The 13,342-nt window shown below is 41.9% G+C and overlaps 1 protein-coding gene across 3 annotated transcripts in view; it reads right to left on the reverse strand.

The window, feature by feature from the left end:
- The window catches only part of pax5 (paired box 5), a 44,112-nt gene that overhangs the window by 23,316 nt on the left and 7,454 nt on the right, over positions 1–13,342 (reverse strand). For all 3 annotated transcript variants that reach the window (XM_088302270.1, XM_088302271.1, XM_088302269.1), the window contains exons 2-5: positions 8,032–8,197; positions 5,313–5,510; positions 4,616–4,680; positions 2,471–2,596 (exon numbers count right to left, since the gene is read on the reverse strand). In XM_088302270.1, coding sequence (XP_088158396.1) covers positions 2,471–2,596; positions 4,616–4,680; positions 5,313–5,510; positions 8,032–8,197 — 555 coding nt within the window. The remainder of the gene's footprint in view (positions 1–2,470; positions 2,597–4,615; positions 4,681–5,312; positions 5,511–8,031; positions 8,198–13,342) is intronic.

Raw genomic sequence — 13,342 nt, forward strand, 5'->3', positions numbered from 1 at the left:
TTTTAACCAACATCTTGATGTATTTTTCTCATAGCGTTAAAAATGTTTTCCAAGTGTCCCGCAAATACAACGACTACAATAACAACAACACACACACACATTTTGTAAGATAATAGGTCAAGACACAATAGTCCCCTTTTGGCCTCACAAGTCAAGTTCTTCCATTCAATCCCATTCATCTACATTCAGCCCCCCCCCCCCATCACCCTACGACCCCCGCCCCCAACTCTTACTTCCCCTTGCTTTGGCTGGGGGGGGCACAGGTCATCACAGGGCCCCCCCCCCCCACACACACACACACACACACGCACACACACAACGTTTAATTCTTGTGGCAGTTGTGTGCAGGAATAGCAGGTGCAAATTAATTTTGAGCACACAAAAAAAAAACACAACAATAGTTTTGATTTGTCCGAGGACAAGTTTACGTCACGGTCAAATTGATGAGATTATGGACAGAATTACCGCCACCTTCTCCACTGGAGGTAATGCACCAAAATAATTTGACAACCGCTAAAAGGAAGTCAACGTGATTAGGCAACAGGGATTTTGGTTCGATATCTACTTTTAGTAAGTCGCACCAGAGTATAAGTAGCACGACCAGTCAAACTTTTAAAAAAAAAAATGTAACTCAGAGTCTGGAAAATAAGTTAATATATATTTTGAAGTTCCAAAAATGCAGCTGAATACAGTCTTGCGTAAAATTAAATGTTGTTGGTTCTTCATTTTCTTCCTCCATTCATGTACTGTATATTCTAACGTCTCCACGGGCCAACATATGGGGGCAAGACGAAATAATTGTGTCCCGTTTGCGTTTGTCTATGTCTATCCATGTCGCCGCATGCTGTTCCTCCTGTCGCCCCTCGCTGTGCGTGTGTGTCATTATCCGGCGGGGGTTGCTCTAATGGAAGCTGTGATTAGCAATGCTGTTAATTAGACCACCGAGTCAACCAGGCAGACCAGCAAGGCTGGTGGCACATGCATGAATAACACGAGGCAATGCGAGTTACGCTTACCGGATGCTTCAGTGGAACGTGCCCTTTGAATTGGAAAAGTTTTGTCAAATAATCAGCATGCTACGCATAAAGGACAGTGTGGAACAATAACGCTACTAATTAGATTACAGCGCTTGTACTTGAGTCTTTGCCACAGTCGCGAGGCCACGCATAATAGTTCATCCATACGACATGACGTTTATTATTTGCGTCAGTCTCCAACGAAAGGATCCCATTTATGGGTCATTTCCACAGCAGATATTTGGACTTGTCAGCTCAACAAGAGCGGAGATATTCACAAGTAACATAATGAGGATGGCTCTGTTGCCTGTAAATGACAACGAATGTTAGACAGCGTGCAAAACCAAAACAGTGTGATGAACATTGATGATCTGGAAAAAAAAAAAGAAAAAAAGAAAAAAATGTTGGCTTTTTCACTTGTCATCTACGTTTGTCACCGGACTATAACGCTTATGAAATGTGAACAAGGCGGCACATTCTTCACACACCTGCGCAGGTTAGAGGGTACAAATATAAGGTGGCTGTGTATAAAAATATTTCGACTAAAAATTAGACTGGTTGCGCCGTCATTTATATGCAAGTCGAACCTCAAAGAAATGGTGACATTTGTACTTTTTGAGCCTGGCTACAATGTCGTGTCAGGCAGAACACGTCACATCACGTGACGTTACGTCACTACGTCACATTGAGGGGTGTTTTAGTTACCATATGAAAGTACATCAAAGGGACAGAACACAAATAAAAGCTTTTTAGAGAATTCTTAAATTGACGTAGCTGACAGTTGTAAATGAAAATTATTATTTTTCCAAAGGCTGAATTTTTGATCCAGCTCTAATCCTGAACCTCATTACGTTGTGCAGGTAAACCTAATGTTTAATCGAGACGCCGGGGTTGATGGCAGCCCCCAGTGGTTTTTTTGCCAACCCTCGAACCCCCCTGTTCAGACATCTGGTCCTGTCTCATTTACCCGAGGAGTCTGTCTGTGTGATGGCTTTTTAATGCCAGTGACAGAAGCACATACACACTCACAATCACACGTGCTCATTAACATACGGTAATATGTACAGTATGCGGACAGCGTCACACGGGCTCCCACCGCCATTGACAGGCATACAACATTGATCAAGAGTGAAAACGATTGGGATCAATAGCGTATGAATAAACTTCCGCTTAAATGGCTCTCCAAGCAGGGTTTGTGAATGAAGATGTTTGGTGTTGTGTTTCGCTGTTGCACGTGCACACACATCTTTCATTGATCGTCATGTGCGCAGCTATTCCCAACTGGGATTTCCATACTGGAAAGGAAATGAGGGAGATCCCGAGGCTATCTGTAAATGTGTTTATGTTTGCTTTGCACTTGTGAAAATACACGTGTGAGCAGAATAAGTGAGAATAAAAGGAACACAAAGAGGACAGTAAGGAACGATACAAAGAATATTCCCTCTTCAACTGACCTTCATCCCTCTTCCTCTTCACAACATCAGCACCGGAGCTTATACCAAGAATGCCGCTGATGGAGTACGAAGAGCCGGCGGAGTCACTGGTCACCGCAGAGACTTGGGTAGCGGCCACTGATGTCGCTGGAGGCAAAGAAAAAAGCGGTGAGCACCTCACTGTGTAATTCTCTGAGTTTTATGTTTAGTTTGACAGCAAACTTCAAATGGGAGCACTCAAAGCCTCTTTCTATCTGGCAAATTGACACTTGTGAAGTGAGATTACATTTTTGCTGGCAAGTCAAACCGACAAATCCTCTGAGCAAGGGCGCTAAAAACTCTAAAATGTTGTTTACTCGTATGTCAAGTCTCATGTTTCCCATGACGACTAACCAGAAGCAAGAAAAAAAAAACCTGTGACTGTCAGTATTTGTCCCTCCCTCTAGTCTGACTCAGCCCCTCCTCCAGGCCCCCTAAGGAGGGGACAAGTTCTTCGCCGGGCGACACGCCAAAAACACATTTGTCATTCCTTTCGATACGCACACACATTCACGACATCCAGTCACTCATGCCTGCTTTCCTTATCTGTGCCCTTATAAGCAAGCGAGCGGCTGAGTGACAGTATGGTATCCCATGAGGGACAGAAAGGTGAGTAGCAAGACATCCTAATCCTCACTCCCAGCAGACAACCCCCCCCCCCACACACACACACACACACAACCCTATCACCTCTCCCAACAACACAGAGGAACAAGAACTTGAAGGGGAAGTTTTGAACACACACACACACACACACACACCCCCACACATAACGAATCCGAGGATCAAGCCCCAACCCCTCTTCCGCCAACAACGCGGAGATGATAATGAATGTATATCCCACCTTTCCCTATCAGTTGATTTAGCACTTCAATTATCTGATTTTCCTTTCTTCTCCTCTCCACTGTTTTTTTTTTTATCTGAATGTAATGCTTTTATTCCGCAAATCCAAATGTTCAATTTTCTGCCTGGGAGTGGGAGCCATTTATCTGGATAATCTGCGAGTGTGCAAGCAAGTGTGTATCAGTGAGTCTGTGTAAGAGGAAGAGACGGGAAGCCGTGCATATGAAATTAATTTAGATTAATAGATGATGCGTGATTATGGAGATATGAGAGAAACTGAAACACAATGCTGCGCTTGAAAGTGTGAGAGGGATGAGGAGGGGACAGAAAGGCTCTCATATTTATTTACCAGTGAGATAATCAGTCAATGATGCTCATAGTTCATTCTATAGCATGGTTTGACACCATGAAGTAATTTCACTATTTGGTTTTACTTTTATACAGTACAATGACAATCATTTCTTGAAAAATGCATATCAAAGGTGATGTTACTTTAATTCCTCAAAAATCAAAGATTAAATGATGAATGGTTCGAAGGCATCTCCTAATGACCCAAATTTACGTGGGTGCATTTATCTGAGTGTATGTATGTAGATTAGCGGTGCAACAATTAATCGATTAATTGACAACACGAGAATTATCAATTGAATCAATTAATTGATTAAACCACCTTGTTTACTTTCATGTCTTCCAAATCCTTGGGTAATCCGATTTCTGTGGTCCTCCATGAAAGCAGCCTGATTATCTTCGTGTCCAAATCAAAATAAGGATAAATACTTGACAAAACTAAAACAGTGACCAAGATTTTCACCCATTTTCAAACACGGCCAGACCAAACCAGAAACTGAGTCATGATTAATTTATGTTTGTGCATTTCCTGCACTGGCAATTTGAAATAATGTCCTGTTTTTAAACAAAGAGATGAGAAAACATGTTTTTTTTTTCATCCGATTCATCAATTAATCGACAAAAAAAATTGGCAGATGGATCGATTATTGATGTAATGACTAATTGCAGGCCAAGGGGTGCAAATATTTTTTTTTATATTTCCCTAAATGACACAAATAATGCTGGGCTGTTGTGATGTTCCATGTTCTATTGAATATTCTTTTGTGGCAGCTAAATGGCAATCATGTTGTAAACTAAACACTTATTACAATAGAAAGTTATGCATGAACTGATTTTGCTTTAATGCAAGATTCTCCTGAGATTTAAAGTTAATATCAGTCCTGCTATAAAATGCGCTCTGGCAGACAGAAGCAGTGTTGCGAGTCAGGCGCCTACCTAAGTTGTGAGCCGCTACTGAGCCCGTTTGGCCCGGTGGCTGCTGAACCTTGGTCCGAATGATCCTGCAGGAGGAGAGAGTGAGAAGTGGTCATTGCTTGTGTGTGTGAAAGAGAGCGCGAGGCATCAAGGACATGAGAACACGACCGCCGTGGGAGCCACGCTGTGTGTAAGCATGCAAGTGTGTGTGCGTGTGCATGCGCGGCTGACATGGCAGAGGGGCCTCACACTTCCTGCTTGGCTGCTCATGCAAGCTCCTTTCTTCCTCTTTCCTCGCCTTTCTTTTTCCTTTCCTCCCTAACTCCTCTCCATCCTGTCCCCGTCTTCCCTTCCCTCCCTTTCCCTTTCTCTCCTTCTTCTTTTGTGTCCAGTATTCCCCTTATTCCTCCCTTTTGTCTGCCTCTTTTGCTCACTGATTCTCACTCCTATTTCACTGTCCCTCCCTCTTCTCGGGCTCTGTGCATGCTCAAGGGAGAGCCTTGTCATTGTATCGCCGTGTTGAACCACTGAGCTGCAGCCACTTCATACATATGGTGACCTGGAGGCTCTTAACAAGGCTTACTCTCATCCCAGATATATATAGACACAGCACACTGCATTACGTTCTACATTCATCGTCGCCATGGTTACTATTGTACCTGTTAATGTAAAGTATATATAAACACTTGATGTACTTATCAGAACAGAACATGTTTACCTGTTGATGGAGCTGACACTGGGCACGCTGTCGTTGTCGCACACTCTCTCAGCCAGGAGCCTGTCCCGGATCTCCCAGGCAAACATGGTGGGGTTTTGGCGTTTGTAATCGGCAATTTTGTCGACCACTTTGGGTGTAGCAACCTTTGGTTTGGATCCCCCGATGACACCTGGCCGAATGCTGCCTGTTTCATAGTACCTGGTAAAGAACGGAGGATTTGTGTGTTGGTCATGATGCAAGACTTTAAATGTGCTCAAAAACAGTGGTCAGCAGCAAATTAGAAGCAGAGATGGCTTTATGTGTCCCTAAGGATGATTTAAAAAATATGTTTATTTTTTTTCTAGCACATCTGGATTGTGAGAGATTTTATTTATTTATTTATTTTTTTTAAGTTTGACCTTTAAAAGCTTATGGATTTTTTACGCATTACAATTTATCGCTATAACTTTGCAGAAACACATTCCACCTGTAGCTGAATGTAAACCTAATTATTATTATTATTATTATTATTAAAACATGATGTACTAGATAAAAAAAAACAAGGGCAGATTTGGAATCCGTTCATTGTTTAAGTCACTTGCCCTCACGAGGGCTGGAACTTAACCCAGCCATCTACGGGCAGCAGGCGGGGTACACCCTGAGCTGGTTGCCAGCCAATTCCACACAGGCAAGGGGAGAACATGCAAACCCCACACAGGAAGGACAGAGCCCAGAATCAAACTCTGTTGTGCTAACCAGTCGAACTCCACGCCACCAGATGTGGAATCAGCAAAAGATCTTAAACATCTGTTTTTAACTGTGCTCGTTTGAAAATGCAAAAAGAAAGAAAACTCCACTCATGGACACATTCACGCCAAGCATTATGTTGGACTCGTGCTGGGCATGTGAGTTGAGCCCATAACTGGCTTAACTATAATGTACTGAGCAGTGTGGATGGAGATGTTGACACAGAAGGACCGGCTGCGTAGGTTATTTGCATTAGATACCAGGCCTACTATGGAATGCTAAATTGATGAACAGTGTATCTATATAAAAAAAAATGTGATATGATAAAAATATGATATATATATATATATATATATATAGAGAGAGAGAGAGGGAGAGAGAGAGAGAGAGAGAGAGAGAGAGATTTTATTTTATTTTTTTTTTAATATATATTTACATTCTGTGAGGAAAGAAGGCAAAACGATCGAGTAAAATAGTTACTCCTTACAGTACGTATATATTCACTTATCTGTAATGGTTCGAATCCTGGGTTTTTGCGTCTCTATTTCTTGAGTCAATGTTGTTTGGACTTCTGTTATATGTTAAATGACATGACCTCATGCGCATCTGACGTGACGGCATTTCACGCTGACAGTCAAATGTAAGATGAGAGTGGCACTGACAGACACACACGCACACACACAGAGATCCAGGAGTTTTCTTTCTGGTATGGCTATTTCATGAATGTATTTGCATGCACAAGGGGGCAGGTGGGCTGCGGGTGGGGTGGGGGGACTGGTGGAGGACAGCAACTGCATGCACTACCCTGCTTGCAGAAAAGGGGGAGGGGGAGGGGGGTGTGCAGCTTGTGGATGCAAGCTGTCAGTCAGTCTTAAACCTGCTGCTCTTTCTCTCTTACCGCGACTGCACGGTGGAGTAATCCCTTCCGTGATGTTTGTTTCCTTAAGCGTGTAGTTCCCTAGTGTGTGTGCGTGTGTAAGTGTGTGCGCGTGCGTGCACGTGCTTCCCATTTTCACTCTCCACAGCTGGACTTTAAACCCTGCTAAAGGAAAAGAACAATCTATTTTCTCGTAGAATACAATTTAAATTATTCACAGGCAAATCATTGGTGAATAAATGAGCGCGGTTATTGATATCGGCACCGATGAGCCACACACACACACGCACACACACACGCACACGTACACAAACAAGGAAGCAGAGTTGGTGTTTTTGTTCTGCCGGCAGTGGAGAGACAGAGAGAAGAGGATAAAACAAGCCTCCCTCCTTCCTCGCATCCCTCGATCACCTCCTCCCCCCTCTCGTGGTAACGCTTCAGTGAGTTGAACGGCCAGGACAGGGGGGAGAGAGGGATTGGGGGAGACTGGGAGAAGGCGCAAGAGAGAAAGAGAAAAGAAGCAAGGGGGAACAATGAGCAACACATTTTTTGATATAGCTGAGGGTCGCTGTGGCTAATCCTTCCCTGCCGTCACCACAAATGGTCTCTCCGTTTCTAATTCCTTTTTTTACTACTCCTTACTTCTTCTTCAGCATGCCGCCTCCCTCTTTATTTCCCCATCCTTGTCTCTATTCTACTTTCACTATATTTTGTGGTGCTGAAATATGGTGCCACTTTCATTTTGCTGCTAATTCCAAAAAGTGATGAATCTTTCCCCCCTTTGTGCCCCTTTCTTCTCTGGCAGACGGAACGAGCCGGGATTTACTTTTGAAATTGGCTTTGTAAAGGTGAAGGAAAAAGTCGTCGGACAGGAAGGTGAAAAGGAGAAATGTGAGTCAGTATAAAAGGAAACTAACAAGACCGAGAGAAGGCAGAGGATGATGGCAGTTGAAAATGTGCAAGCTCAGCGAATTTGCAACTTGGCAGCAGAGACTGTTGGATCTCTGACGGATGACCAACTGCGAATGAGTGTCTCGATGATCAAAACCCCTCATTAGTTTTATTCTCCTTATGTAAAGAGTCCAGAGTCAATTTCAGAGGTCACATGTTCCATACCTGCCCAGTATCTTGCTGACACATCCATGGCTGACGCGTAGCTGGCGAGAGATGTCGCAGGGACGCACACCTTGGTGGGCGAGTTCTACTATTCGCTGCCGCACAACATCTGGGAGTGGTCGGCCATTAACAAATACACCCCCAAGTTGGTTCACGCCGCCATGCCCTATAAAAAAAAAAAAAAGACAGTCGAAGTTTGGTGCAAGCCTCACAGATGAGCAAGTCGGTCCATGAACTTATTTACGATGAAGTCAAACTGGACGACATCAAACGCCCCCAAATAAACACACACACACACACACGCAGATACGAACTGGGCCAGCCTTGACCCTTCTAAGCTAAGATTTCAAGTAAATGAAGGGATTTCAATTAATTATTGACCCACGGGCGTCTGAGTGACGCCACTAATATTCCCCTTGAGGGACAAAAGAATAAAGAGACAGAACGGAAACAAAGTGGAATTCACCACCACACAACTTCTATACTTTCGAATGACACCAAGTAAAAAAGGTCTTGTCCCCTTTTACACTGAAACGTAATGATGCAGAGAGTAGACCTCCTTCAGGGTTGAACAATGATTCCGATAACTGGTAGAGCCTGTCATTTTATAACATCAGGTTTGAGTAATTGAGTAAATAGAGAGCAAACACTGAGAGATTTATAAAAGTGTATTTTATTGAAGTAGCTAAGATGCATACTTAATCAGTTTTGTCTCGATTGACCAGAATGTAAGCGATAGCTCTCAGGTTGAAGCTCTGTATTTTTCAACCAATTCAAAGTACAACCAGAGTCGTTGTCACAACTTCCTGCCAAATGAAATGGTTAGTCACATAAACTGAGAAGAAAGCATACTTTAACCCCTCCCTCATTCAATTGCATGAATGAGTGACCTGAAAATACACAATTTAAACTTTCAAATCTACACTCAGAACTGAATTGTTGTCTTCAGGTCGCCACGGCAACAACAACATGAGCACCTTAAGTCGGGCCAACGTGAATCCACTATGCACGAGTGCAACGAGAAATCCATGAGGGACTGTTTCGGGTCACTGGCGCTCTCGCTGCTCAACAATATGTTCATGTACAGTAAATGTTGCACCCAAAAAGGCAAAGCAACGTTTCGGTAATCCACTGCTTTTGTATTACCATAGTGATTGTGTCTTGAGGGGAAACACACACACACTCAAACACACACACTAATCCTAGCTGTGAGCGTAATAGATTTTAAATACATGACCCCTGCAGGGATAGCCCCCCCCCCGTAAAATACAAAGCTCTCCCCGAAACCTGACCACCTCTTTCTTTCTTTTCTGCAACCCCGTGAAGTGAGCACACAAACACGGCAAGCCTCCTCCATCTCCAAAACAAACACAACTGCACATGAGGGATAAATGCGACGGGACTGTCTGCGCAGTCTTGTGCTTGGAAATTAAAGAAAGCCATTTCACTTTGTTCCTCGCTTTATTTCTTTCTAGATAGAAGGAAACTCATTATGCAGATGCCCCGCTGCCACAGTTTAAAAAGCAATCACTTTTTCGAAAGATAGCAACGTATGGAGGCCATACCCAGGAGTGCTCGTCACGACAAAGTGTAAATGGCAGGTTGGGGAATGTTGACTCACAGGAACTGCAAGTTCAATTGTTGGGGGGGGGATAAAAATGTTGCTTGCCAAATTGGGCGATCAACAAATCGCACTTGTCATGTAAGACGGTACAAAAGTGTGAAGTTGAACCTTCAGTTGATTGGAGTCTTTTACCTGAAACTTACATAACAGATCAAAATTGGGTTGTCGGTTCACGACGCATTTTGTTTAATCGGCTGTTTGAGTCATCATCACACCTGCAGGCGTGTATTTGTGAAACCCTTTTTTTTTTCCATAGTAATAGTTTCTTATCGTTGTCTAAAACACGCATTTGCCTTGGGCGCCAACAGCATCCTTCATTGTTTAACCAGATTTTTTTTTTTTTAACAAAAAGGTCAAAGCAACTCATCTATAGCAACAGATTTCTTAAAAGCATGACACACAGATATTTAAACATCATCCAGCAATGCAATACCTGCTGACCACCTTGTCCCAATCACAGTGGAAGCACATTGGAACGTCTACGGTACAAAGTCAAATGGCCAAAAAAAAGTCTCAAGATGTCAGCGTGAAATATTCTCGAAGAAGAATCACTAGAAATAAAAAAATAAAAAAACTCTGGTTCACCATATTTTCCAGGTTAAGGTGCCAGTTAAGGTACAGTGTGAATTAATTTTTGGGTCAGATAAGAATGCTGTATAGCATAACACTTTGCCATCCAAAACGCTCGTCAGAGTTTTATTGTTGTTACATTTTAATATTAACAGAAATCAATTTCTTTTTATGACAGACAAATATGCTAAAACCTTGCTTTAAAAAAATGCCTGCACCGTTACAAAAACTTTTATGCTGTCGGCATTTTTGTAACAGGCCACGTAAAATGATGCCAGAGGCCAAATCTGGCCCCCGAGCCTGAGGTTGACACCTGTAGTTTTTTTTTTTTCTTATATAAATGACAATCGTTCTAATTACCTTATTTGAAATGTTTTTGCAATCCAGAAATATCAAAGTGTGAAAATAAATGGATTATGTTTGTCCTGACTAAAAATTGATGCCTCATCTCACCATAAATGTTCTTCCCTCAGAAGCTCACTTTTCTGCAACCTGCTGTGATCACACAAGTCTGCCGCTGCTTCTCTCTCCTCCTTCTCCTCTCTTAGATAAGAGCAAATGAAATGGTTTCTTTCACTCTTCCTATCTGGGCTGGACCATGAAAAAACCTTGCTTTGTATAGAAATGGAGAAGAATGTCTGGTGAGCAACAACAGCAATGCCCAAAAAATAAACTCCAGATAACTATTTATTCACTTATCTGTGTATTTACTGTTGCCATTAGACTTTTCTTGGAGTAGAGCTATTTGGATTATGTGTCCAATTTCGAATTCCCCACATTGATAGGGTAAGGTACAAAAACATAGATTCTACTTGCATTTTGAACACAATCTGTTCTGTGAAGCAGATTGATTTCCAAGTTTTAATTCCACACCCATTTTCTCCATATGAAATACTAAGAAAGTGAATTTATTTGCTCAAGGCCGAGCTTGTCATAGAATAAAACTTCAAGAAAGCATGGCTCACCATTTGAAGATGCTTGTCAGACCGAGGGAATTGAAAACTGTAGGTAAACTTAACTGTCTGTTGTTTACATTACCCTCTATATTTGAATCGTTCTATTTTTTAAAAAAAAGTCTCATTGAGATTAAGATTTTTTGGTCAAGTGAGATGGACAAGAGAGATACATTTCATTTGTGTCTGTCGTTGAGACCAAATTAACTGCATTGCTCAGCTACAGCTATGGTTATCATCACATTCGCCCATTTCTCGCCAATGGCACACTTTTGTAATATCAGTTTTTTAAAAAAGAAAAAAAGCTGAGTTGAAAACTTGTGACATTTGGTAACGTCTCATTTGATATTGCAATTAATGACACTGGGATTTTTCTAAAGAAGTACTCCACATGTTAAAGTTAATTTAAGAGCCATGTTTTTAATGAAAATATTACAATGTTAAGCAATATTCAAAATTACCCCAAACTTCCAAAAAATCAACATTTGCACATACTTTTACAAAACAATGTCTGATATTCCTAACTGTGACAGATTTGGTCCAGTAATTTCAAGACACTGACCAAACAAATTAACCACTTGCTTTCAGGAATTCAATCACAGCTGGCAGCTGGGGAGGTTTTGTTGCAAATTAGATACAAAGATTTTTGCCAAATCGGGGCTCTTGGCTTCTAAAGGTCTTCCTCTAAAAGCTTGAACCTCAAGAGAGGGAGGAACTCTTGGCACGTGCAGCGGTTTCATTTTCTATCCTGCAAGAATCAGAAGGGACGCAGCCTGCCAGCCTGCCAGCCAAAGGGACCAAGAGTCATTATGCATCCCTGTTGTATTTTCATTTATATATCCTTTATAGGAGCTGACTTGGGAGCAAAGCACCTCCTTAAATGTTTGATTGATTCACTGTTTCCGCAGGACGAAAAAAATACAGAGATAAAGAGGAATATATTCAAGCTCCGCCATCCAGAAAATAGGGTCCATTAGGCTCTCTGTCTCTCTTTTCCTGCCACATTGCACCGTTCCACAGCCTGAAGCCTCAAAAAGAAAGAAAGAAATGAAATTGCAACAAACTAACCCCTTTTCGTTCTGTCTTAAATACAGACTGAGCTTCGGAACTGTTTGAGAAGTTGTCAGTGAGAATACCGTTTAAGTGAATTACGTTGCGCAAACACGGAGTTTCTTTTTCTGCGCGATGAACAAACCAAGCATTTATTCTGGATGTTGCCTTGTCCATTAAAAGTGCCATTAAGTCATTCAAAAAAAGGTTAATTTTGCACTATTAATGGAATGCGATATATATATATATATATATATATATATATATATATATATATATATATATATATATATATAATATTTTGCAAGCCACATTTATTTTTTATTTTCTTCCGCTCGCAAGCTAAGGCCCTCTAACAGCCATGCATACTTAAGATGCCGGCATGCTACATTAACATTACAATATTGTGCTCATTATCATCACAATTACCTGGAACAGTTCCTTTTTAAAAAACGGACATTGTTCCGAGCTGCACGTAACACGCTCCAAACTTATTGGATCGGTTCAATAAAGTTTTCATATTAACTTATTTTCATGAGGTACACCGGATCGAAGAGCTGATCAAATGATGATCATATAAAAAATAAGTAGTGGGGGAGACTAACATTGACAACAGCGTTTAAGAAAATATAGACACAAACACAGAACTAAACATCTCCCCCCATACACGCACACGCGGGCGAGCACACACACTCCCAAAAGAGCATTTCCACGCGTCAAAGTTGATTCATTGCAACCGCTCTCACTCTGCCTTTTGACATTTTTAGGTGTAATCGTTTTAAAGCGTCCCAGAACTTCTCTGTTGCCTTCAAGCGCCGCGGATCAGTGACTTTGGGCCAACTACTGCGAGAAGAAACACGATTTGTTCTAGCCTTTGAGTGCGTGCGTGTGTGTGTGCGTGGGTGTGTGTGCGGGTGTGCATGCGCGTGTGTGCGCGCGTGTGTTTCACATAATGTGCTTCACCACAGGATATACCGGTGCTAAAAATGAATGAATGCAATATCTATCAAACGCGTTTAAATGCCTGTGATACGCTTTGTGTCGGCTTTTAAGTGAGAAGCCCAACATGATATGAATTTAAAATACGTTTGGTGTATATTTACAACTCCAAAAT

This window comes from Idiotropiscis lumnitzeri, chromosome 8 (assembly GCF_059441095.1).
Source record: "Idiotropiscis lumnitzeri isolate Australia: NSW breed Sydney's pygmy pipehorse chromosome 8, RoL_Ilum_1.0, whole genome shotgun sequence".
NCBI lineage: Eukaryota > Metazoa > Chordata > Actinopteri > Syngnathiformes > Syngnathidae > Idiotropiscis > Idiotropiscis lumnitzeri.